The sequence below is a fragment of the Mercurialis annua genome, linkage group LG3 (genome assembly GCF_937616625.2).
Source record: "Mercurialis annua linkage group LG3, ddMerAnnu1.2, whole genome shotgun sequence".
Lineage (NCBI taxonomy): Eukaryota > Viridiplantae > Streptophyta > Magnoliopsida > Malpighiales > Euphorbiaceae > Mercurialis > Mercurialis annua.
In genome coordinates this window covers 73,936,848-73,961,462 of record NC_065572.1, presented here as the reverse complement: position 1 = coordinate 73,961,462, position 24,615 = coordinate 73,936,848, and the positions used below count along the sequence as shown (strand labels likewise).

General features: G+C 33.1%; 4 protein-coding genes across 8 annotated transcripts; 2 read left to right on the top strand and 2 right to left on the bottom strand.

Annotated features, from left to right (window-relative positions):
* Nucleotides 1-271: 271 nt before the first annotated feature.
* Nucleotides 272-3,629, bottom strand: LOC126673287 (zinc finger CCCH domain-containing protein 56-like). 3 transcript variants are annotated; one of them, XM_050367370.1, is made up of 3 exons: nucleotides 3,367-3,629; nucleotides 601-2,792; nucleotides 272-516 (listed from the first exon to the last, which is right to left on the bottom strand). In XM_050367370.1, the coding sequence occupies exon 2, from the start codon at nucleotides 2,661-2,663 to the stop codon at nucleotides 633-635; it is 2,031 nt and encodes a 676-aa protein (XP_050223327.1). In that variant the 5' UTR covers nucleotides 2,664-2,792; nucleotides 3,367-3,629; the 3' UTR covers nucleotides 272-516; nucleotides 601-632. The 3 variants fall into 3 exon arrangements, with proteins under 3 accessions (XP_050223327.1, XP_050223328.1, XP_050223326.1); XM_050367371.1 differs by having other exon boundaries at nucleotides 607-2,792; XM_050367369.1 differs by having other exon boundaries at nucleotides 272-2,792.
* Nucleotides 3,630-7,793: 4,164 nt separating this feature from the next.
* On the top strand, nucleotides 7,794-13,435 carry LOC126672518 (uncharacterized). Its single transcript, XM_050366471.2, has 9 exons — nucleotides 7,794-8,326; nucleotides 8,543-9,262; nucleotides 9,885-9,980; nucleotides 10,064-10,147; nucleotides 10,375-10,609; nucleotides 10,703-10,863; nucleotides 11,704-11,982; nucleotides 12,071-12,251; nucleotides 13,037-13,435. Exons 1-8 carry the CDS (start codon nucleotides 7,922-7,924, stop codon nucleotides 12,125-12,127), a joined length of 2,037 nt encoding a protein of 678 aa, XP_050222428.1. The 5' UTR covers nucleotides 7,794-7,921; the 3' UTR covers nucleotides 12,128-12,251; nucleotides 13,037-13,435.
* A 104-nt stretch (nucleotides 13,436-13,539) lies between these two features.
* On the bottom strand, nucleotides 13,540-15,569 carry LOC126672519 (chaperonin-like RbcX protein 2, chloroplastic). The gene is made up of 5 exons (XM_050366472.2): nucleotides 15,005-15,569; nucleotides 14,829-14,920; nucleotides 14,044-14,101; nucleotides 13,895-13,960; nucleotides 13,540-13,794 (listed from the first exon to the last, which is right to left on the bottom strand). The coding sequence occupies exons 1-5, from the start codon at nucleotides 15,332-15,334 to the stop codon at nucleotides 13,672-13,674; spliced, it is 669 nt and encodes a 222-aa protein (XP_050222429.1). The 5' UTR covers nucleotides 15,335-15,569; the 3' UTR covers nucleotides 13,540-13,671.
* Nucleotides 15,570-20,319: 4,750 nt separating this feature from the next.
* On the top strand, nucleotides 20,320-23,149 carry LOC126674133 (uncharacterized). Of its 3 annotated transcripts, none has more exons than XM_050368518.2 (2): nucleotides 20,320-20,534; nucleotides 22,149-23,149. In XM_050368518.2, the coding sequence occupies exons 1-2, from the start codon at nucleotides 20,512-20,514 to the stop codon at nucleotides 22,909-22,911; spliced, it is 786 nt and encodes a 261-aa protein (XP_050224475.1). In that variant the 5' UTR covers nucleotides 20,320-20,511; the 3' UTR covers nucleotides 22,912-23,149. The 3 variants fall into 3 exon arrangements, with proteins under 3 accessions (XP_050224475.1, XP_050224477.1, XP_050224476.1); XM_050368520.2 differs by having other exon boundaries at nucleotides 22,094-23,149; XM_050368519.2 differs by having other exon boundaries at nucleotides 20,322-20,534; nucleotides 22,152-23,149.
* The last annotated feature ends 1,466 nt before the right edge of the window (nucleotides 23,150-24,615 follow it).

The window sequence follows — 24,615 nt, the reverse complement described above, 5'->3', positions numbered from 1 at the left end:
TGGTTGTTGCCCCACATGTTACATCAAATCTTTAAGAATTCTCCACTGCAAAAAAGACCCAACAACTAATGATAGTAGTGGAATGGCATCAAATGTTTGGCACAAAATGGCTATAAGCTCCATAATCTGAATAAAGTAGGTTCCATATTGCATCTCATATGTTATCAGATAACAAATTCTACTTTCCACAACCAATCTTTTAATAAAAGATAACATGAACAATATCTCAGATTCTCATAAAAATAACTAAAGAAACAAGAAAAGCAAAAGCTGAAAAAACCAATTTTTATAGGTATTTATAAGATTCTTACATCATCAAAAGTCTATTACAAATTTCTCATCATATGGTATCAATCAAAATATATGTAAAATTGGTGAGTATTAGCTAAATCTAAAGATACATGTATGTTTTGAACAAAAAAATTTGAAGGGGAAAAAATGAGCCTAAAGATAGTGAAAACTTATCGGTATTTGCGGATATCCCCATAAGAGGATTATTATCTCTCTTGATTGGTTCTGCAATTTATCATTTGAAAAATCTATGAGCTTTTGTTGATTCTCATACAAGTAATTAAAGAATTAGGATTCAGTTTGAACTACCTCAACCTTGAAGTGAATAACTTTGGTTTTTGCTAAGAAACAATCTGATCAAACTGCATTCCTTCAAGCCAAGCTGGCAACCCGACATGATCGTTCGAGTCATTCAGGGAATCTGGAACAGAACCTGAGACTAAACCAACACTTGTTTCTTCTGTCTCCAATGATGGTTCCTTAAGCACTGATTGAACCCATGACAGATCAGGGTCGTGCCCGCTATGAGCACCTGAACGCAATTTCTGTAACCGACTCTCTTCATATTCTTCAATCGACCAATCTACTTTCTTGGTGACGGATTTCTGATCCGGCCATGAATTGCCACTATTCAATCCAAGATCATAAGTGTGGTCAGAGCCAAGTTCCCTTGAGAATAGGCTGCCAGGTTGCAGTTGCTGCTTCTCGCTGGCTAGCTGGGATCCCACTAGGGACATAGGCTCGCTGATCCTAGGTGACATTCTCCTTGGTGAAGAAGAATCAAATGAAGCCTGCAAAGGATAATCAACATTTTTTGCAGAAAAGACGCTTGTTCTTATAGGTGATAGCATGCTTTGCTTATTAAGTACTGCAGATTTGTAAGAAGGGGGAAACTTCGATGCAGCATCCAGTTGATTGGTGTTCTGCGCGGATGAAACCTCCATAGTCAGTTGCCTGTCCAAATTCAATGTATTCAACTGTCTCAAACGAGTGGAAATATCCGTTGAGAAACAGTTGGGAAGTGGCAGAGACATAGAGGACACCTCATTTTGAAGATTTAGCTGCTGCAACTCAAAATCTTGGAGCCTATTAAGCTCCTCAGATGGAATGTACCTTCCAGAAAAAGGTGTTCTCAGACGGCTGGCTTGAAGATTGCTGCCAAAGCTCTGCAAATTAGAGGTGTTCTGCTGAGGCCAGGCCATGGGTAAATGGAAATCATTTCGAGGAGACAAAGGTGGAGTAAATGGAAAATGTGACATGGGCGATGCAGATGAAGGGGAACCAGACAAAAGGTTCAAGGCAGCAGTGAAATCCATGGCAGCTGCTTGTGGTAATTGCGTTGCAGCATCAACAGATGCATACAAGGGCCTAACTTCGTGGGACGTATGAGCGAAAAAGCAGACCCTGCGTGTACAGCTAGTGCCATCCTTACAAAGTCGAGTCCTGTATTGAGCTGGGTGTAGCCAGCACTCGAAAATCCCATGAGAATACTCGCACATATCCCCACGCCTACATGCCCCTCTCCTATGATCTGGGCACGGCACACAGCTGTAATTAAACCTCCTCGGGTCTCTTCTCCGAGCATTCTCACCAGGATGAACAAAAGGACATTCAGTCCAGTCATGGGAATATGCCCGTGAGCAAGGCTGGATTTTAAAACAGAACATTCGAAACTCATCCGTAGTAAAAATACTGTTCTTGATATCAGGAAGAGATGGATCAACAGGATATCCTTTCTTTACAGATGAAACCTGTGCATCCATAGGCTTACAATTAAGTGATGACAACATCATACCCGAGATAGAAGATAGCGAACCTTCTTCTGATGACCATGAAATGGGCGGAGGAGAGGATCTCAAACTATTAGTTGAAATCTGTAGATCCCATTGACAAACAAAACCACTATTCTTCAAGATATCTTCAAGGACAATTTTCAAATGCGGATATATCGGAGAAGCAGCAACAACATCCACAGGACGATGTCCATTAGCGTCAGAGCTTTTAGGATCAGCACCAGCAAGTAAAAGCAGCCTAACAACATCAACAGCATTAACAGATCCACCAGAAGCTGCACAATGAAGGGCCGTGCATTTATCCGGACCACACGAGAAATTTACATCCACCTCAGGCAAAGCAATAATAAGCTTCACAACATCAACACTGCCATATTTAGCAGCAACCATCAACGGGGTACGAAGCTCAAGAGCCCGCTTTTTCGAAAATTTCTGATGACCAAACCAAAGTCCAACCATTCCAATCTCGGATTCATCACATACCGAACGCTTAAAACCCTCAACATCGTTATCTGCCGCGTGCTCAAGCAACACAGAGAAAGAATAATCTGTTCCTATACCGTTTCCTGAATTAATCATATCTAGAAAGAAAAAAGAATTACTTTGAGAACTGATGATAGAACTGAAAACAGTCTAAAAATTCTTGATTTATCCCTCTACATAAGCTTCATTGAACATGAAGCAATTTGAAAAGAATCCAATACAAATCTACAAGAAAAACAAAAAGCATTTAAAGGACAATTAAGAATCGAATACAAATCAAGATAAAAAAAATTATTCTGTTTGCACTAAACTAAAAAGAATCATGTTCCGATACTACAGAGTATATATCAAAAAAACTAAAATAAAAAGCAGAATAAAACCTTAAATTGATTTAAGAAGCAATAATTCAATGTATATATAGAAAAGGAATGATCAGAATCATTTTCAGAATGAACAAAAAATATATAAATGCAAATAAGGAATGCCCCAAAAAAACTACGGATTCTTTCCTTTTCATTTTCCTTTCCCTTTTCATTTCCAACATTTTCTCAGCAACCAAACAGCAAACAAACATGACACTAAAAAATATGCTAATTTTACCACACCATATTAGTTATCATACAATACAATCCTTTTTCAAGCCCATCCCAACAAAAAAATAACCGAAGTCTCATAAAAAGGCCAAAAATTTAACCGAATAAACAAAAACCAACAATTTTCATTTCAAGAACATGAATTTAGACATAATTCATAACCAAGAACACAGCTTTCCAACAGTTTAAAACAACTTAAAACTTACTGGTCTGATGGGCTCAAACATTTTTCATTGTCCGTACGGCCATTGTACGAACAAAAAATTAAAAACTAAAAGAAAAAATACAATTTTGCATGCACATATAAAAAGAATGGGAGTGTTTTTAAAGAAACTCCATTGGCAAAAAAACTTTGTTATATTTTCTTGTTTCGGTTTGTTTAATGGAGCGGGGTTACCGGGTTAGGAGGTGAGAGGGAGAGTTGAGTAGGTGAACTGTTAGTTGATGGTACGGTGTCGTTTTGGGATGAATTGGAATTTTTTTGTCTTTTTGGTGGGGAAAGAGAGTCAATGAAGTCAAAAAGGTTGATGGGTTGAGTTCGAGGTTTTGTTTATTGGGATTGGAGAAAAATCTTCTTTATTCTTTTTAATTTCTCTACTAATTCCAATTTATTTATTTTTTGAAATAAAAATTTTATGGTATTTAGATTTTATGTTTGATGCAATAATTTTCCTATATTATTTTTTATTAATATAAGGTCTTAAGAATTTTATTTAATAATTACATATTTAAAAATATATAATAACTTAATTAAAAAATGTAAATTTTTAATTTGAATAGTATTATGGTGTCAAACTGCTCACTATAAGTCTATAACACAATATCCTCAACAATAATTTAGTATTGAAATCATAAAGTTTTATGAACGGTTTTCAACTATAAAATGACATTTTTAAATTTCTTTTATTCAGTCTTATCCTCATTCGAACCGTTAGGATTCGAGCCACGTAGGGAATTTACGAAAGATAAACTCTAACCCCGAATTTAAACAGATGCATACATAGATACGTTTGAATCGACAACATCATATAAGTCAAGAGAGCATCACCTTACCAATTCAGTTGCGTTTGGAGGTTCATCAAATAATAGTTTAATCTTCATACCAAAACTCTATCGTAATAATTACAAATAAAAAAAATATGATATCACAATATCATAAAAATAATTCAATGATAAATTTATTAAAATATTTGATAATTTTCAATATTCATTATTATTTGATTTTTAATAAAAAAAATATGATGTTTAATTTGTTTTATATAAAATCAAATTTATTTGTAAACCATTTTATAAAAAAATGATTATTATTAAAATATAAAAACAAAAAATAATATAATTTTAAATTTCATATTAAATTTGATAAAATAGTATAAAATAAAATAGCAAAAGTTTGATATTAGTTGTTTGATTAAGTTAATTTCATAAATCAACAAAAAAAAGTAATAACTATAAAATAATATACATAATTGTAATTTGATTAAATTAAAAGGTATCATATTATTGTTTTATATTTATAATAAAAGTACATTTTAAATATGAATATATCGTAAAATACTATATTTTTAGTGCCAATTGTATATTATAATTTAAATATTTATTATAAGTAATCTAGAATTAAATAATTTCAAACTACTAAAATAGATGAGGTATTTTAATTTTTTTAATCAATGGAATTAAGTGGCTAAAAATAAATATAAAAAAAAATAATCAAGAATTAAAATATAAAAACTAAATTGAATATTTTTTTCACCTTGAACCAACTAAATTGTTATAATTATCTTACAAATAAGGGCTAATTATTTTTTATATAAAACCTTCGCGGATGTCGGTAGTGATAGCCAAATATTTTAAAATTGATATGATTAGTTTATTTTGGAATTTTTAGGCTTAATACTTTAAAAACTTCCGACCTTTCATTCCTCTTTTAATCCTACTCCGACGTTGAAAATTTATCAATTTGATTCCATTTTGCATTTTTTTCATTTTAATTGTACCCTGAAACGTAAAATTAACCTTTATTTATTTGATAAAAATTCAAAAAAACTTTAAAAATGATCAATTTAATATAAAAAGTTAATGCAATACAAAAAGGATCAAGTTGGAGAATTTTTGTCCAATAAAAAAAGGCTAATTTTATGCTTTATGATACAATTAAAATGAAAAAATGCAAAATAAAATAAAATTGACTGATTTGCAACGCCAGAGTAGAATAAAAAAAGGATGAAAGGTCAGTATTTTTTTAAGACATTTGGCCTTTTTTTCTAGCCATTGATGTTAATTTTGCATGTAATAACTTAGAATTCGATTCAAAAAATGGCTTAAAAGATCCTGAATATTCCACTAATTGTGTCGATTTTAAAATATTTAACAATAACTTGCGACATCCACAAAAATTTAATATTATAAAAATAGCCCTAAAAATAAAAATATATATAGATTTTTTTCTTCTAAAAATTAAGTACAAAGATATCAAACAAATTAAAGTGTATGAATCTTAATGTAAGTTATGAATTATTTTAAAAACATTTGCTCAAAATTATTATCATACATTCAAAAATCAAACACGTCATAATTGTGAAACCCAGAAAATGTGTCACTTTTTTCGCAGATAAGTAAGTCACAAACGCAAGCATTACAAAAACATAATTTCAAGAAAATGCGAAAGAAATGGCACAAACACTGCTACAAATCTAAATCACATACAATAGTTCTTCAATATGATGCAGCAGTTGACAAGCAGAAGCAGTTGGGAGTTATTGTAGTAATTGCCACAAACTCTCAGCGGCAGCCCTTTGCAAAATTTTCTGCTATTTTTTGACACATCTGGGATCCGGGTATTCTTGAACTTTTAGCTCTCCGGGAAGCCATGAATTGGGCATCTTATAATGGTTGGCATTTAGTTAGTTTTGAAGGAGATGCACTTCAAGTATCTGCTACGATAAATTCAGGAATTTGTACTAATGTTATATGGCAGAATATTTGTGAAGATATTTGGCATCTACAACAAGCTCTCCAAACTTCAGAATTCCATTACATTCTTCGACGATTCAACAAGGAGGCTCTTATGTGGGCTCAAAATGTGAAACTTTCCTTGTAGTTTCATTGCTTTCGGTTCTATGTTTTTCTGTTAATTTTTGTTGTTGTTTACTGTGTTCTTGTGCGTGTAATTTGCCTATCATTAATACATATCTATTTTCTGTTAAAAAGAAAATAAAAAAATATTGTACTTTTATTACTTATATATTTTATTTTATTTATCTAAATCGTGTCTGTCTCTCTCACTAGAGTAGGACTACCTAAGATAATCCCTCCTTTTCATAGAAAGATAATACGAGGACGGGATGAGAGGGCCGAACACATACTTCACAAGCAATGCATTTATCAAATTCAAAATGAATTCGGACCTCGGTACCGGGCTGGACTCCGACTAAATACGACATTCCATTCATTTCAGGACGGACTGGAAAGCTAGCAAATGAGCGAAAGGAAAGGGTGGGAGGCATGTCACCTTTTGAAGCGTTCGCCGGTAACCAAATCGTCTCGTCCATGATTCCTTCGTTCTATCTGTTCACTTAAGACACCAACTCCAACCGAGAGCTGGTTCTTAACCAAAGATGAGATTGCACAACTTCAATATTTCATCGCGCAACGTTTCTAGGCTTTGCCAAAACCTCTGTCTGATTTAAGTGTCATCCCTAATTGTAGAGCTCCTGTCTCCTCCTTAAAATATAAATAATCAAGAAATTAATTAGTTTAAAATAATATTATGTAGTTAATAAGTTTAAGTTTTATTCTAACGTAAACAAAAAAAATTATAATTATTTACATATTAAATTACAATATTTCAAATTTATAGTAATTAAATTTAAGTATTTAAAAAGGCGCATTATACATTTCAATCTTCCATGCTGTTATATTGTCTAGCCTATAATCGTTTTTATAAAAAATAAAATTAATAAGCGTATTATAAAACGACGCCGTTATATATAAAATAATATTACAAAATAAAAATATGCTACACAATACTAAAAATTGAAAATTTAGAATGTGCAGTGTGATATTTAAAAGAATAAAATTAAATGACCGAAAATGCCAAAATTTAATATATTTTTAAATAATCGGGACATATATTTTTAAAAAGGGAATACCAAGAACTCCTTACTCTTCGTTGTTAATTGATGGAACGTCGCTACTATCAGGTAAGATTGAACTAGATTTTTTTATATTATTTTTAATTTAAATGATCAGATACGAACTGATGTGTCATGTCCTAAATGATCCCGACTTTTTAATGTCGTGTTCTACAAACTACAGGTAATACTTGTATTAATTTATTCATTACCATGAGTAAGCATTTTTTTTCTCTTTTAAATATTATCGTTCTATCTTGTTACTGTTCGTTTAATAATTTTTTACGCATTAGTATTTTAATTTGTTAAACGAACGTGTATTTGGATGACTTAATTAATAGCTGCGAAGTCCACTTTTAGTTTTTTTTTTAAGATTGGTTCATCATCTTCATAAGATGATATTCTTTTTTAAATGTTTATATATTGTTATCTCTGATTAAAAAAAATATAAATAATTAAAAATATTAGGGTATTGTAAATTATTTTGAATAAAAACATGAGAAGAAAAAGGAAGAGAGTACATCTCAATAATCGCAGACACACATATCTTATTCTCTCTCTTCAAATTCAATTGTCATTTCTCTTAAGATCGGCTCCGTCGTGGAGCTCGCCTTGATGCCAATCCGCCACCATGCCAACCTCCTCCACCGCCGTTACTCACCGTCCTACGGACCTCCTCACACGCCTCTCCTCACCCGACCACAACATCAAGCTCAAAGCTATCCGCGAAGTTAAAAACCATATCATCGGCAGTCGCACCAAAAAACTCGCCTATCTCAAGCTAGGCGCTATCCCCGCCGTCTCCTCCATTCTCTCCGCCGCCGTTGCCGAGTTTTCTTCTCGATTATCCGACGACAACGGTGACGTCATTATCCTGGAGAACAAAAATAGTAACCATTATATTAACAACATTATTGTCCAGTCTGCGGCGACTCTCGGTAGCTTCGCTTGCGGCTTCGACGCCGGTGTGAGAGCCGTTCTTGACGCCGGCGTGCTTCCTCTCCTAATTCGGCTTCTCTCTATCTCCGATGAAAAGGTAAAAAAATTGAGTAATTAAATGTTTATTTAATTTTTAAATGCTTAATTACAATTAGGATTGCTAGGTTTAATACGACGTAGTCTTGCTAGAACTCGATTCAATTGAACAGACTGTTATCAAACAAATACATTTCACATACCTAGATATATCTGGCTGTGTATTTTGTGGAATTGAAATGAATTGCTGTGTTTGTTTTGATTGATTGATGTTAAGGTGGTGGATGCCGGTGCACGTTCACTTAGGATGATTTATCAGTCGAAAGTAACTCCGAAGTACGATTTCTTCGGCGAGAAAAAAATTGAATTCCTTCTTACGTTATTGAATAGTGAAAGTGAAAATGTTACTGGTCTTGGAGCAAGTATCATTATACATTCCTGTGAGACAAACGCCGAACAGAAAGCATTGCGTGATGCTGGGGTTTTAAAGAGGCTTTTTGCCCTTCTTGGAGGCTCGTTAAATCAGAGAGATGGTAGCTTGGAGTCTTTAGCTGCTATATTGAGGAACAATCCTGATGTTATATCAAAGTTTTTGGGGCCGGAAAATGGAAGTCCGTTGGATTATATTATTGGATTGACCAAGGATAGGTATCCCCGGACTAGATTACTTGCTTGTATGTGCCTGATTGTTATAAGAAATTCCTCTCCTTGCTATTTACAGGATTTTAGTATTAAGACGAAATTGATACAGCTTCTACTTGAGCTTCTTAATGAGCATGGTCAAGTTGGAGATGAAGCTCCCTTTGTTTTTTCTAGTTTAATTGTGGACAAGGAGGATTTACAACAATTGGCTTTTGAGGCAAATGCCCTCGATAAGTTTTTTGACCACTTGAAAAAAAGTCAATTACATCCTAAACGACTCCAAGGTGTCCTGCTGGCATTGGCTGATCTATGCTCAAAGCTGGAGACTTGTCGATCTAGATTCCTGTCATTGAAGGTTTGACATTGGAATTGAGTTTATTGATTTCTGAACTTCTTTGTTTTCAGCATATCTTAGCACTTGTGATGAAATAAGCTGTTTCTTTAGATTTTAGCATATCCAAATGGCTTTAAAAACGACAACTTGTTTTACTTAAATGATGAAATTAATATCGAGTGGAAATGTAATGGATAGGAATGGACATACTAATGAAGTTGGGCTTAGTATGTTCCATTGTATACAGACTGCAATGTACTCTAATCAATTGCACCTTAAACTGTAAGCAATTCTGGCTAGTATTGGAGCATTTTCCCTTTCTAGTTTATTAATTTTATTTACTTTTTTTTTTGTTGGTTTAGGTAGAAAATTGTGAGATACAGTGATTATGTTCTGCTATGAAATGTGAAAGTCCTCATCTCAATAAGATTGTCATTGATAATGTCTTGCATTTTACCAACAGAGTCACTTCTGCTTGATGCCATCAAGTTTGTCTATTTCTGTTTTTTTCATTTTGAATCACAAGTGTTTATTGTCCAAACACCTATAAAAACGAAAGGTTACATAAGCATTGCCATAAAATATCTCATCTTTAAATAGCTTGCCAACTTTAATTTACTAATGTAGTCTCATGAACATGTAGGTTTTGAAATCAGTGACTGATGCACTAAATCATGACAGCATTGATGTAAGGACTGCAGCTTGTATTTGTATAAGAAGTGTCACTCGGTCTATCAAGGTTTGCATTTATAAATCCTATGTTTATGATGTATAGATTTGAGTTGAATATGTCTATATCTTCACTAAGGAAATTCCAATCAGAACTTATGTGCAGGAAATTTTATGAAGGAAACGCTTGTGACTCCCTTGGTCCGGCTTCTGGATGACCCTTCAGTGACTATCAAGGTACACATCCGGTTATCATGTTGATGATCATGAATGATCTGAAGTTATCGTCACCATTATACACCATAATTTTACTTATTAAAATGAATTAAAATTTATGATGGATTCCATTTGATAGGTATCATAGGATGAACTATTTTGTTTCAGTTAGTACCACTCATGCCTTACTTATGTGCTGGAAAGTGTATGATGTACATTGCAAATCCCCTCAATTTACTGTTTTTCAGGTTGCAGCTCTGGGTGCTATTAGCAATATACTAGTTGATTTTACCACACGAAAATCAACTTTTGTACAATGTGGAGGTGTAAAACAGCTCATCTATTTATCCAAATCGATGGATTCAACTGTCAGGATAAATGCATTATGGGCCTTGAAGAACATGGTGTTTCAGGCAGATAATAGATTTAAAGAAATGGCCTTTATGGAGATCACTGCTTCTTTATTAGCAAACCTTATATGTGGTAATGCCTGTAGTGTTTCTAACTGTTATGTTAGTGTGTTGATGATGAGCTTTTGAAGATAAAACCATGTGTTAATTTTTATTTGCACTGCAGATTATGACCCTTGTGTTCAAGAGCAAGCTCTAGCACTTGTTCGGAATCTTGTTGATGGATGTGCAAGTTGCCTTGATTATGTCTTTGCTGAAAATGCTATTGTATTAGATGCTGTTGGAAGGCAACTAGCCAGTGCTTCGGAGGCTGGAATTGGCATACAGGTTGGAGGCCTTCTTTTGCTGAGATAATTTAGAAAGTGCTAATTGAAAATGGTAGCTGTATTTAGATGGTCAGTGCCATGTTGAAGTAATTTTATTTAATTGATTTCTCGTGAGATTGTGAAACTTACTGTAGTACCATGTTTATCACATATGTTTCCTGGAAATTACTCAGTATAGAAGTGCCCGCTCTAGATGAAATAAAATTGATTGTTTTTACATTCCATTCTATTCTTGAATGGAGGCTGGAATTGGCATACAGGTTCGAGGCCTTCTTTTGCTGAGATAATTTAGAAAGTGCTAATTGAAAATGGTAGCTGTATTTAGATGGTCAGTGCCATGTTGAAGTAATTTTATTTAATTGGTTTGTCGTGAGATTGTGAAACTTACTGTAGTACCATGTTTATCACATATGTTTCCTGGAAATTACTTCAGTATAAAAGTGCCCGCTCTAGATGAAATAAAGTTGATTGTTTTTACATTCCATTCTATTCTTGAAGTTTGAAAAGGGGATCATTTTAGTGTCATGGATGTCTTAGTTGCTTGGTGGCATTCTATTGTTGCTGGTGAAAATGTTTATTTATTTGTTTTATAAAGTTGTTGAAACAACTAGTAGCAGCTGAGCCTGTTCCGAATTTAAGTTTATTGCCCTTAATTTGTATGTGGTCTCTGAGCCTGAATTATGGTCATCTGAAGATTGATGTTCTTTCTCTTACCAGCAAAACATTTTTCCTACATATTGGCAATAAGTACTTGGTTACAACTTTTGGCTCTGTGTACTTGCAGCATTCTAAATATTGCAAGTACTATATATATATTGACGAATTGATTATGTTTTCTCAGGGAATGTATGTGCTTGCAAATGTAGCCAGTGGTAATGAATTCCATAAGGAAGCAGCTCTGCACAAACTCCTTCCACTAGTGGATGATGAAACCCAACCTTTTATAATCAAGTTCTTGCAGAGTAATGACAGCCGCTTGCGTGCAGCTGCTGTCTGGGCCATAGTAAACCTCACATTTCCTTCAAGTCCTGGTGCATTTAGTCGGCTTGTTAAACTTCGGAGTGCCGGAGTAGTACCACAAATAAAGACCATGGTCAATGATCCTTGCCTAGATGTGAAGGTCGTATATGTAAAACTTAAATGTTCTTTTTTTCTTGTACCTGTCCAAAATGTTTACTGATTAATATTATTATCCTTGCTTCATGCAGCTTCGTGTTCGAACAGTGCTCAGTCAATCTATGATATTTGGCGATGGCCTCACTTGAACATTTTTGAGTCATTGATATGAACCTAGCACAAATACGAGAATAGAGTTTACTTTTTGGTCTTGACCTTTTTGCGTAATGTGTCCAGCATCTTTGAAGCTTGAACCTCGATGTTTCATCCAAGGTTCGTGCATTACTGATTTTTGTCTATAAATTTCCAGCAGTCGATGAGATTCGTTTTCTTTATTTATCATTGCTGCGCTGTCAAATTTTGTCATTTAAACAAAAGTCTCTCGTTTAAATAGTTTGAACTTTGAAATGGTTTAAATATTGATTGCACATTCTTAGTTGATTTGTACCATATAATAATACTGGTGGTGTACAAACTATTTTAAATATTCTATTTCAGGCTATAAACTTTTATTTCTTTTAAATTAGTGTTTCGACTTTTTAAAAGTATATCAAATAAGTGTTTTTAGTCATTTTAGATTGTTGGACTCCTAATAAAGTTAAAAATAGATTTTAAATTTACTTATATGACGGTGGAATTTAAGTAGAATGGAGCTTATTATTGTCTTATATAGCACACTGATGATTGGAAACGGCCAAAAGCACTCATTTGATATATTTTGAAAAAGTTAAAAAACGAATTCAAAAAAAAAAATAGAAGTTCAGGCATTCAAAGAGCAGATTTAGGAAAGTTTAGACACCACTGATTTATTTTTTCCTTATTTGTTTCCCTCCCAATTCTACGTACTCTTTGGGATTGCATCAATCAGACCAAGTACCTATTAGTTTCATTATCTTTTTTAGTTTAAAATTTTTCACACCCCTTTCAACTTTATCCTAAAGAGATTGTACTAGCACCAAATCCAAATTATTTATGGTTCCTGTTTGCTTCTCTTGATGTTATGTGTCCTGGTTTATATTGCAAATGAAGCATCATCTTAAAAACTTTTTCTTCTGCAGGTCCAACACATTGCTTCCGTTTTTCAAGTTAGAGCAATGTGTAAATTTCTTATTTTGTGGGCACCTCTCATCAGGTCATCTTTAAAATTTCATCGCACGAAATATGTACACACGTTGGTTATTTTAAGCAGTGATAATTTCTGTAATTCATGGTATAACTTGTATATTGTACAATGCACATATTTCGAAAAAGCACCGTCTATCTGATTTTAAGAATTGGTCGATAATTCATCGCCATTGCCATTTATAAATCACATCATGTTGATACTGAGGAGGGCACACCTGACAGTAAACCTGGTGCCAAACTTCACTTATTACTGTAAATTTTTGTTCAGGATACTTTATTTATTAGTTATTCACGGATTATGAAATCTGTAAATCAAGTGTCTTCTATAGTTATTTTATTTTGTACAAATTAAATGTTTATTTTATTTGTTTATCACTCTTAGATGAATAACGAGAATCTCCTGTGAATTTGTGATAGAATATGGTTCTCGTCAGGGTGCAGGCAAAATTCCTAATTTCATGGGAATTTTTGTGAAATGCAGCATTGTCACATTGATATACTATAAGAGATGTATTTATACAATCTACACTAGAAAACAACAGTATGAAAAGGAGAAATCCATTCCACTTCAGCCTATCTTCTCCGTGTTCGAGTCATCCGATGGCCATATCACAGTCTCCATTAGCCGTTCGCGCAGCAACCCCAAGTTCTCATCGGATATTTCTTTATACATTTCAGTATGATCACATTTCTGAATAACAGCAGCAAACAGATGCGTTTTAGGTTAGTGTTTTTGTTCTCTCTTTTTAATTGTTATGCACAATGGGGTAAAATAAGCAGCAATTCATTACCTTAATCCATTTTCCATACAAGTGGAGGCGTGTTACCATCACTCTTTCTGCAAGGTCCTGCCTCTCCTGCAGCAATAAATAGTTTATTTCTGAACTATATATTTTTGTGATTAATTCCAATTTTACAAGTAATGGTTTTTGAATACTACCTTTACAAGAAGTCGGAGGAACTGCTTGCCATCTCCGGGCTTGTTTGATACCACGAAACTGTCAAGTAGGTTGGTACAAAATCAATATTCAAACACGTTGGTAGAGCTATGGAATAGATATGGTTAGGGATGTACATTTGGTTCAAATCAAACCAAATCAAAATTTTATTTTTCAAAATCAAACCGAACTAATAAATAAGGATGTACAATTTTTAAAACCGAACTAAATCGGTCAGTCCGGTTGATTTTCTACTTCGGTTTGGTTTGTACTAGAAGTGACTGAATTTTTTGTCCAAAATCCAACCAAATTGAAAATGGATGGATAATTAGCTAGAGTTGCAGTGCTCTGGAGCCAAATTTTCTATATTATAAAGCTGAATCATTTAATTTGGTTCATTTTTAGGGTAAAATGTAAATTAAATAACAAACTTTAGAGTGATTTGTAAATTAAACATCAATTTCAAAGTACAAAATTAGTCACCAACTTTCTTATTTTAATAGATCAGAACACCGAACTATCTTTCGTTGAAGAAACATTGATATTGACACCGGAATTTACATTGTCAAGACAGCCGCATCAATATTTTCCAACACAAAATAAATCGGTGTTGCAAATTGTCAAAATTAATAAAAGTTGGTGACTGATTTTGTCATGTTTCAAAGCTCGTATTGTAATCGCAAAATACATTACAGTTCATGATTTTTTTTCAGTTGACACTTCTTTTTAATACCTCTGGATATGGTGTAATAAAATGACAAGGGTGAGATTTAGGTATAAAACTTACTTATACAACCAAGTATAATTGGTTGGATTCATCTCATAGAGCTGAGTAAGAACAGTTCTCACAGCCTTATATGTGAAATAGTTGAGTATTTGCTGCAGTCATTAACAGTTCTATAAACAACAACTCAAATGAAGCAAATTAAACAACAAATATTTGAGATGTCATAAAATTATTACCCCTTTGACATCATCAAAAGCATCCTCATATTGTCCCGCCAGTTCATTCACAATAACAACTCTCCGATCCCTTCTCCGCCGCCTCGAGCTTCTGTTAACATTATTAACACCTGAAATTGCTTTGCACGAGAGCCTCCAGTGATACCACGAATCCACAAAAGTACTTGACAACTCTAATGAACCCGGTCTGGTTTTTTGCTTCCTCTTCACTGAATTCCTTTGCAAAGCCAATTCTGCTGTGTTTTTTAGATTCATACTGTCTAAACAGAAGCATGGGCTGGTGTGTGAGTCCACCACTGATGAACCCACCACTGACAAAGCTACCACCATATTCTTCTAAGATTCAGTCTTTGAAAAAATAGTTTATACCCAGATCAGAATTATGCAGAATCAAAGAAAATGAAAGATACCCAAGAAAGAACACTGGAAAAGTTCAAGTGGGTGTCCAAGAAAATTGGGTTTTATATTGTTATTGAGCAGTGGGAGGATTAAATTGATGAGATTCAAGAAATGGAGGGGTTTTGGGAGAAGCAGGAGGATGTATGTGAGGGAAAGTTTATTAAGGTTTATTAAGTATTGACCAGACAAAATTATGAGGTCCAAAATTGTCCAAGTGAAAATCATAGCTGATTTTGCTTCTACGGTGGACGGTTCCTCTAGTTTGGTGGCTTTCTGAGTCCACGTGGTTGAATCTTGGGGATGTGTTACTGTTTGCAGTTGGAACGGAATCTCAAATTCCAACGGTAATTTCGTGCTAATGCTTACTTTTTGGTTGTCTATTCGGTTTTCAGGGTTTCGCCCTAACTAATCCAGATCCGACCACGTTGCACATTTGGTATGGTGGATAAGTCTGCCGACGGAAATTTTCTGTATTTATAAAAAGACTGAAACCCGAGATCTTATTTAAGCGATACCAAGCCGTTTATGACTTGACCAATTCCGTTGGTAATGCCTACTTTTCGTTGACGTGTATCAACTTCTTGGCCAACCACGTGAGAATAGAGTTGGTAAGTAGATTCAGATTGTAGTTGTGGAGTAATAGTAGTACAAGTCACCCTTTGTACACTGCAGCTGACCAAACCTTGCCGACCCCAGAGATTCTTTCTTTCCCATTTCAAATAAAACAAAAAGAAATTTTTACAAATACTAAAAAGTTAATCCAAGTCGATGCATTCAATTAACAAACTATTTACGCATCTATTTTAACTCTCAAAATAATGAAAAAACACGTTAGCATTTTGTTACGATATAAAACCACAACTCGCTATTGATCAAATTAGAAAACAAAACAAATCTTCAACAAGAATTTCATGCTCAAATTTCAAAACAACTTTCAATTTTCAGTTTTCAATTATCATCACGATTGAAGTTCTTGATCTGTATTCGATGATAACTAAATTGAAACTCGCTAACAATTTTTATTCTGATCATAAAATTATTCTATCGTTCTAGCCCCAATTCGGATGAAAAAAAAAGAAAAGAAGCTGAGAATCGAAAGAATCAAATAGATTTTAAAATCTACCGCATGATAATAGGTTGGTCGGATCCGTAAGTAATAGTATTGCGGAAAGGGGCGTGTAAAATCAAATCGAACCGAATCAAAATTTATCTATAATTCGGTTATTTAATGAATACATTTTGGTTCAGTTTAAAGTTTGGTTTGAATATAAAACCAAAAAACCAAATACAAAAAAATAACTTTTTGAATTTTTTTTAATGGCTTAATCACCAAAAAAAAACCCACCTTTTAGCCCCTTTTCAAATGCACCCTGACGTTGCAATTTTGTCAGTTGCACCTTAGTTCGCATCTTTGGTTTTCAATTCTACCCTCAAGTACTAAATTGATCTCTTTTTCATTTGAAAAAAGTTAAAATAAGTCATCCATTTTTAACTTTTTATGTGGAAAAGAGTTCAAACTAGTACTTTATAAGGATTTTTATGAAATTTTTTCGAGTGAAAAAAGTCCAATTTGATTATAAGGGTGGAATTAAAACCCAAAGATGCGAATTAGGGTGCAACTGACAAAATTGCAACGTCAGGGTGTAATTGAAAAGGGGCTAAAAGGTGAGGGTTTTTTTGGTGATTAAGCCTTTTTTTAATATACATACATACATACATTTATACTTATTTTTTATTATTATAATTGATATATAAGTTAATAAATTTCTTAGAACATGTAGTTACACTAATAATCTATAATCTATATCTATAACAAATATAAAAGTGTATTCGCGGGGGAATACTTACATTCACGGACAAAAATACCCTTTACATATTTGTGTTTAACAAACAAAAAAATGACATTCCTAATCCATAAAAGAAACATATTAAAAATACTTATCGCAGTAGCTATCATCATGTATTAAATTCCTAATCTTAAAAGAAATTGTGTAATAACTATCATTATGTGTTAAATTCCTAATTATAATAGAAATTGCGCAGATATATCACTATATATAAAAGAATATGACGAGTTTCATTAATATTAAATAATCATATTACAATATTTATGTTAAAACTTTGATATTTTTTATATTTATTAGTTATTTACAATGAAAAATAATATAAATTTGTTTCAATCATATTATCATTTTTTAATTAAAATTTTGATATTTTTGATATTTATTATTTATTTACAATGAAAAATAATATAAATTTGCTTCACTCATATGATCATTTTTTAATAACGACAATATCAAAAATTAAATCTATTGCTTAATTCTAACTTTTTAACATTTCCAATAAAAGAAATTAAAATTTTATAAAATAATTAAACAAAACAAATAAAAAAATACAAGTCTAATAAAATTTAAATAATAATATATTATTAAAGAAATATACAATTATAATATTAAATAACGGGTCATATAGATATCGTTAACGTGCGTAGCACGTGGCCAAAAAAACTAGTCTATATAAAATATTATTAGACAATTTCTTTTCATGTTTAAATTAATTTTAAAATGTTAAAATAAAATTTTGGTATTTCAATCACACCAATTTTTTGTTTGATAATTTGGGGAGGGAGGAGCGCTTGTGGGAGGAATCGAACCCACGACCTAGCAGTTTGCTGCTTAGCGCTTATAAGCCAAATTGAACTTTTGGTTCGGTTTCATATAATCTGAATGAATTTATGTTTATCGATAAATCTCTAATCGTTGGTTTCAGACAATCTCAAATCAAACTGATTCACATGATAATATGATATGCATCTGGCAGCAAGCCAATTAAATACATATTATTCATTTATTCAAATCATCAAATCATAAACTTGCTTTCTCACTAGTCTCTAGCATTTACAAAATTACAATCTATAGCATTTACAATATTAACTGAGGTGGCAAAAGCAACAGTTGCAGAAATGGTAATTCCAGGGGAATAGTATATCTCACGGTGGGTCAATTACAGTAATGTAGAAAACAGTGTAGAGTAAGAGTACCGCCCCTAAAATTGCAAGCACATACCCGGACACCTCTGGCGCTTCTTCAATTGTTTCATCTCTTGTTAATTTCACATTTGAACATTTCCGCTACAATTACATCCTTTTATTCCATTCTACATTTAGTACACTTTACTTCTTTACATACTAAATCAATTTAATATCGATATAAGTCCTGAACTTGCACACAGTGAGCAATTAAACTAAAACTCACTCTTTAATCAATTAGTATCATCAACTTGCTATTTTATGGATTAGTTCAATTTTTGATCCATTAATCCAAATTTTCAGTCAATTAACCCTGCAGCTGAATATAAAATGAGTTACAATTTGAGAATATATATAGTCTAAAACTACGAACTTGTCTTCATTTGATTTTTTATACCAAGTATCAAGGTCCAAAATTAACCTTTAGTCTAATTGATAAAAATTAACAAATTTAATAATCAATTAAGATAACAGGTTAATTTGAGGTTAAACAAAACTGGGGAAATGAAAATGGTTGGATATTAGAGAAAACCATTTCATACTAAACAAACCTAAGCTGAGTTCAGTCTGCTTTTGAATTTTGACAAAATTATGAGGTCAAAAATTCTCCAAGCGAAAATCAAAGTTCTGTAGTAAGACCAAGAATTTGAGTTTCGGCTTTTAAAGTTGTTGAGATAATATTGTAATTGTTGTACTAAATATTATTTTAGTGCTTCATACTTTCATGCTTGGATAAACAATACCAGAGTGGTGAAAATGAATAAAATTCTAAGGAACAAAAGATTAATAACCCGCTCAAGTTTAAATGAACTTGAGAGAATCCCAATCCAAAGATTAAATCACCTCCTTTACTTGGTATAAAAAAATTATTTTCGAATGAACCAGATTATTTAAACCCAAAATTTAGCAGAATCATATCAAAAAGAGTATATTGATCTAATGTATTTTAAAATAGTATAATGATCTAATTTTTTAAACGACGGTTTTATTTGTTCAAAATTATAAATTTGGAGATTTTTATTTTTTTCTGTTAAGTTGGAGAGGTTAAATAAATTTCGTTAAATTTCCTTTATACCTTAATTTTACCTGTTGTTCCTCACTTTAAAGCTTTTATTGATGATGTTTCTAAACTTTAATTTCGGTCGAACTGAAGGCAGGCGATGAGGGAGGGCGGCGGCAGCTGGGGTTAGAGGTGACCAGTTGTTATTTCTAGAATTTATTTTTAGGCCGAATGTCTTAAAAAGGCCAAATCTTGTATAAAAGTTTCACAAAAGTTCCGACCTTTCAATTTTGGCAATTTTGGCCAAAAACAAATTATTTGGTTTCAATTGTGGCCAACTCTCAATTTGATTTCAATTTGCCTATGTGGAACCTATGTGACGCCTATGTGGCATGCCAAATATTGAAAGGTCAGGACTTTTGTGAAATCAAATAATCCATTTTTGGCCAAAATCGACAAAATTAAAAGGTCGGGACTTTTGTGAAACCAAATAATCAGTTTTTGACCAAAATCGACAAAATTAAAAGGTCGGGACTTTTGTGAAAGGTTTGGCCTTTTTACAACATTTGGCCTTATTTTTAAAAATTTAAAGGACATTTTAGGTATTTAGTATTTATTGGTTGTTTTAGATGTGATGTAATTAATTGTTTTTTTTATCCTTTTAGGTGCCACGAACATTAACGATGTCAACTAAATATTGGACTGAAAGAGTTTATTAGATTTAAAATCAAAACTCATAGGGTTTAAGGGCCAAATTTTAAAATTTAGAAAAGTCAGTGATAAAGGCACTACAATTAGGTACAATGGGTGAAATTAAGCCTTTTTTTAAGCATGATTGAGTTGGTTTAACTGACTGAATAAAACGACGCCGCTTAAATTGTGCTTTGGTTTTTTTTCATACGGAGTTAAACCGGGTTGATCCACGCTCTCGTGCACACGCAGCAATTTTAATCCGTTTTCAGCTGCTGCACAATCCCCCGCCCGGAGTTAGAAAAAAAAATTGGAGAAATCAAATTAAGAAGAAGAAACAGCAGCAGCACCGCCACTACCACCACAACGGTGGCTGAATAAAAAAAATCAATGGATAGAATGTTCTACAGAGGGTAAATTACAGTTACACCTTCTTTATAATCCAATTTATTCTGTCTCTAATCAAATTCTCCCGTTTGGTTGTTTAGTTAGCTAAGCTTTCCTTTTAATTCTTTAGTTATTGTTAGTATTATTGTTAACATGGTCTATTGATAACTGCTTTGCCTAGGACATTCCATTGAAGGGCTTAATTTTTAGGGTTTTTTCGGTTGATATACTAATGTAGGTATTAAGATTGTCATTTAAATTTTTAAATTATTAGGGTATTAAAGTTTGTATGTCGATTTCCCGCAGCTATCTGTCTGTTTTTAGGTTAAGATGTAAAAGCTGCATTCGTATGAGGACTTAGAAACTAGGTAGCACGGACACGGGAAACGGAACACTCGGACATGAACGGCGGAACGGTGTTATTCTAAGGTTTCCTTGTGTCAAAAATGAAGTTTCGTGTCCGAAATGTCAAGTGTTTGAAAGTTTCCGAAACTGGCCACGTTGATTGAATGAAGTTTCTGTGCTATCTAGCTTAGAAATGTAGAAAGAGCTAAAGGTTTGATTTTTAGGTTTTAGGGTTGGCTTCGACTTTAAGGCAAATAAAAACAGAGTTTGGTGGAGCAATGAAAGGGTCTTATTAGGGTTCTAGTCAATAGATTGTTTTTCTAGTCAGATGTTAGAGAAATTGGCCTTTAGAGTATTGGTGAAAATATTCGAAAATAATTTTATTTAGGTGATGATCAAAATTCCAGTTGGTCCAATTTATGGAAAATGGAGTTTTCTAATAGAACGATGGTAAATATTTCAGTTTTATAGTACTAGCTCATACGGGCATAGGAATTCAAGGGCTTCTTGATGTGGCCCGAGCTTACTCAAAGATTTCGAAGAGCAATTTATTTGTTGTTTATTGTCGGAAATGACACAAGAATATATCATGTTCCCATGCACACACAAAAAATGTTGCCAACGGCTCTGACTAAGTCCACATTCTATCATCCTAGGGTTTCTCAGAGATAGTGTTATTAGATTTTCCTGGACAAGGTTGGCTGACATTACTACGTTAGTCCCTTCCCTTCCTTCCATAAGCAAGCACAATCTATCATGTACTGTTGAAAGTTAATGAATATTATTGTTAATTGTAAAACATTTCTTTACTAGTATTTAGTGAAGAAAAATTGTCTTTTTTCAGCTGTACTTTTTGGAGATGTGTGTATTTGCTATTCGGGGTTAGAAACACACATTCTTTCACTTTTTTCTTTGAAATTAATCGTTTGATTTATTTAAATTTTCGGAACTGGTTTTTCAAGCATGTTCTTCGGAGAAACATTTATTTACCTGGTTTTCTCAAACAACAGTTTTCAAAACTCAAAACAGTTGATAATTGTTTTTTTTTTTTTTGGAAAAGCTCTTTTCTCAAACTCAATCCCAAATATTCCCTTTATTTAATCCTGCAAATTTTACTAATGTTTGTGTATGTTTGAGGCTTCTACTTTATAGTAATTTTTCTGATTGATAAAAGAGTAAAACGAAAGGAAAAGGCATTTAGTTTAATGAAGTACCGTCCCCTTTTTTTAATGATGTACAGAGTATTGATGCATTACTTGTCTTCTTTGTGCTATAATGGTTTTTGGAAACTTAAGTAGATATCTTGATGGTGGTGATGGGCGTGAAATGGGTGCCAAACGTCAGAGGTTAGTTGATCAGGGTCCTTCATACTATGGAAGCTCCCCTGGTCCAAGTTTTATGTATAATCAGCCACCTTATGGATTTGTTGCGCAACCTCCACCTTTCCCTGTTGTCCGGCTTCGTGGTCTCCCATTTGATTGCACAGAAACTGATGTGGGCGAGTTCTTCCGTGGTCTAGACATAGTTGACGTTCTGTTTCTCCACAAGGGTGGCAAGTTCACTGGTGAAGCCTTTTGTGTCTTGGCGTATCCTCTTCAAGTTGATTTTGCCCTTCAAAAGAATAGGCAGAACATAGGCAGGCGGTACGTTGAGGTTTTTAGAAGTAAGAGGCAGGATTATTACAAAGCAATAGCAAATGAAGTTTCAGATGCTCGTGGTGGTTCACCACGGCGAAATTCTTCAAGGGCTAAATCTTATGATGAGGGAAAAGAATTAGCGGAACATACAGGAGTGTTGCGTTTGAGAGGACTGCCCTTTTCGGCTGGAAAGGACGACATAATGGACTTCTTCAAAGATTTTGTATTATCAGAGGATTCAGTTCATATCACATTGAACTCAGAGGGCAGGCCAACTGGAGAAGCCTTTGTGGAGTTTGCAAATGCAGAAGATTCAAAAGCAGCAATGTCAAAGGACAGGATGACTCTCGGAAGTCGTTACATAGAATTGTTCGCCTCATCCATCGAGGAGCTCGAAGAAGCCGTTTCAAGAGGACGGTGATGCTACTTGAATTACTGGTGATGTTGAACTGCCTTATTGCCTAAAATTTTGCTTTAGTTGGTTTGTTTGGCATTGCTCTGAGTTGGTACGTCATTTTTAGAATTTCAAACGAGAAAATTTCCAGTTTAGTCAAATTATATTACTACATTGATGTTTCGTGTTGTACGATTAGCAGCGAACCTGCCATAGCTTGACAAAATAGTAGCTTCAATAACTAGTTCGAGACATTTGTTTGAAATTTTATGCACAGTGCAATAATTTTCAGTGTTTTAGAGAGGTAAAAAGATAAAAGAGTACCGTTTGGTGATGCAGAGACTTAGATTTATTGGTGGGTTGGTGTTAAGCTTGACAAGAGCAGAAAATGTTGAAAGATGCTCATTGTCCTGCCCACATTCGTTACAAGATTGGATTCTTTTAAATACATCTGTTTCTGAGTTCTGACATTGCTTTTTGGCCTTCAGAAGTTACATTATAGTATCTCTGTTTTCACTATGCCACTAAGTTTTATATTTTACTAATTAATCTCAGTGCATGATTAACAACTCTCTTAAGAGATAATTAATGTAAATAATTGTAATTGCATTGAGCCATGTGATGTAAGATTAACTACAAGTTTTGTTGGTATTATGAGCATGACGGTGCATCGAATCAAATCGAACCAAATTTTTTTAAGAAAAAAACTCAAATCGAATTTGAGGATGTAAATTTTTTTCAAACTGAATTGAACTGCAATTTTCAAAACTTTAAATCTCTAACTTAATCCATTAACCATAAAGTCTAAAAATTAAAACATAAATTTCAAAACTCTTGGATTGCTTTTTCAATTTCGGTTCGGTTAATCGATTCCATGAGTTTTGTTCCAACCCTAATGAAATAATGAAAATTGTGGATAAGTACTGAGAAGAGGAGGCACATGGTCTGCACGAGTGGTGAAAACCCTTTTAGGATCCCCTGAATATGTTTGACAAAACGTTAAAGAATGAAGAGAAAATCAAGAAGCAGAATCTATGATGATTCATGAATATGAATATAAAAATGTCTGACCACCCTAAGCTAAAATCTTGGTTCTATATACAAAAACAAATTTAACCCTATCATTTCTTTTGTTTTGTTTCTGGCATTGTGTTTCTTCATTTCAAAAAAAATGGTCTTAATTGTTTAAATAAAATATATTTTTTGTAAATATATTTGAATTATCATATTAGACACCCATTAATTAAAACTTGAGTCAAAAACAATTATATGGATGATAAAGGTTTTTTTTAGTGTAAATAATTTAACAAATTAGTTGATGGAACTAAATGTTTTGATTAAATTTTAATAACTAGAATCTTCACTATTTACTGGAGGGTTTTAAAAATCGAACCGAACAATGAACTCGACCACAAACCGAACGTTAGTCTAGTTCGAACTTCTCTAAATCAAACATTATTGAATTGGTTAAACTGTACAAATTGTCTAATTTTTAATATTAATTAGAATGTGATCCACTTATTAATTTTTCACTTAATTTGCTAATTAGAATATTATATATGTATTTAAATTTGAAGGTACATAGACTTAAAGTTATATGCTATGTAGATTTATTTGTTTTTTTATTTATCCGTTTAAATCAGTTGTTGAATAGATTGAGCTATAAATTGGTAGTTTTACCAATTCGACCACTTATTCAAATTTTAAAACATTGATCAACTGTTATTTTCA

Bases quoted from the DNA above. Each gene is read 5' to 3' on its own strand.
- LOC126673287 (XM_050367369.1), bottom strand. From the start codon at position 2,663: ATGATTAATTCAGGAAACGGTATAGGAACAGATTATTCTTTCTCTGTG.
- LOC126672518 (XM_050366471.2), top strand. From the start codon at position 7,922: ATGCCAACCTCCTCCACCGCCGTTACTCACCGTCCTACGGACCTCCTC. The intron at 10,148-10,374 runs GTACACATCCGG...ACTGTTTTTCAG, and splicing joins ACCCTTCAGTGACTATCAAG to GTTGCAGCTCTGGGTGCTAT. The intron at 11,983-12,070 runs GTCGTATATGTA...TGCTTCATGCAG, and splicing joins ATCCTTGCCTAGATGTGAAG to CTTCGTGTTCGAACAGTGCT.
- LOC126672519 (XM_050366472.2), bottom strand. From the start codon at position 15,334: ATGGTGGTAGCTTTGTCAGTGGTGGGTTCATCAGTGGTGGACTCACAC. The intron at 13,961-14,043 runs GTAGTATTCAAA...TTATTGCTGCAG, and splicing joins TCCTCCGACTTCTTGTAAAG to GAGAGGCAGGACCTTGCAGA. The intron at 13,795-13,894 runs GTAATGAATTGC...GCTGTTATTCAG, and splicing joins TGTATGGAAAATGGATTAAG to AAATGTGATCATACTGAAAT.
- LOC126674133 (XM_050368518.2), top strand. From the start codon at position 20,512: ATGGATAGAATGTTCTACAGAGG. The intron at 20,535-22,148 runs GTAAATTACAGT...TGGAAACTTAAG, and splicing joins GATAGAATGTTCTACAGAGG to TAGATATCTTGATGGTGGTG.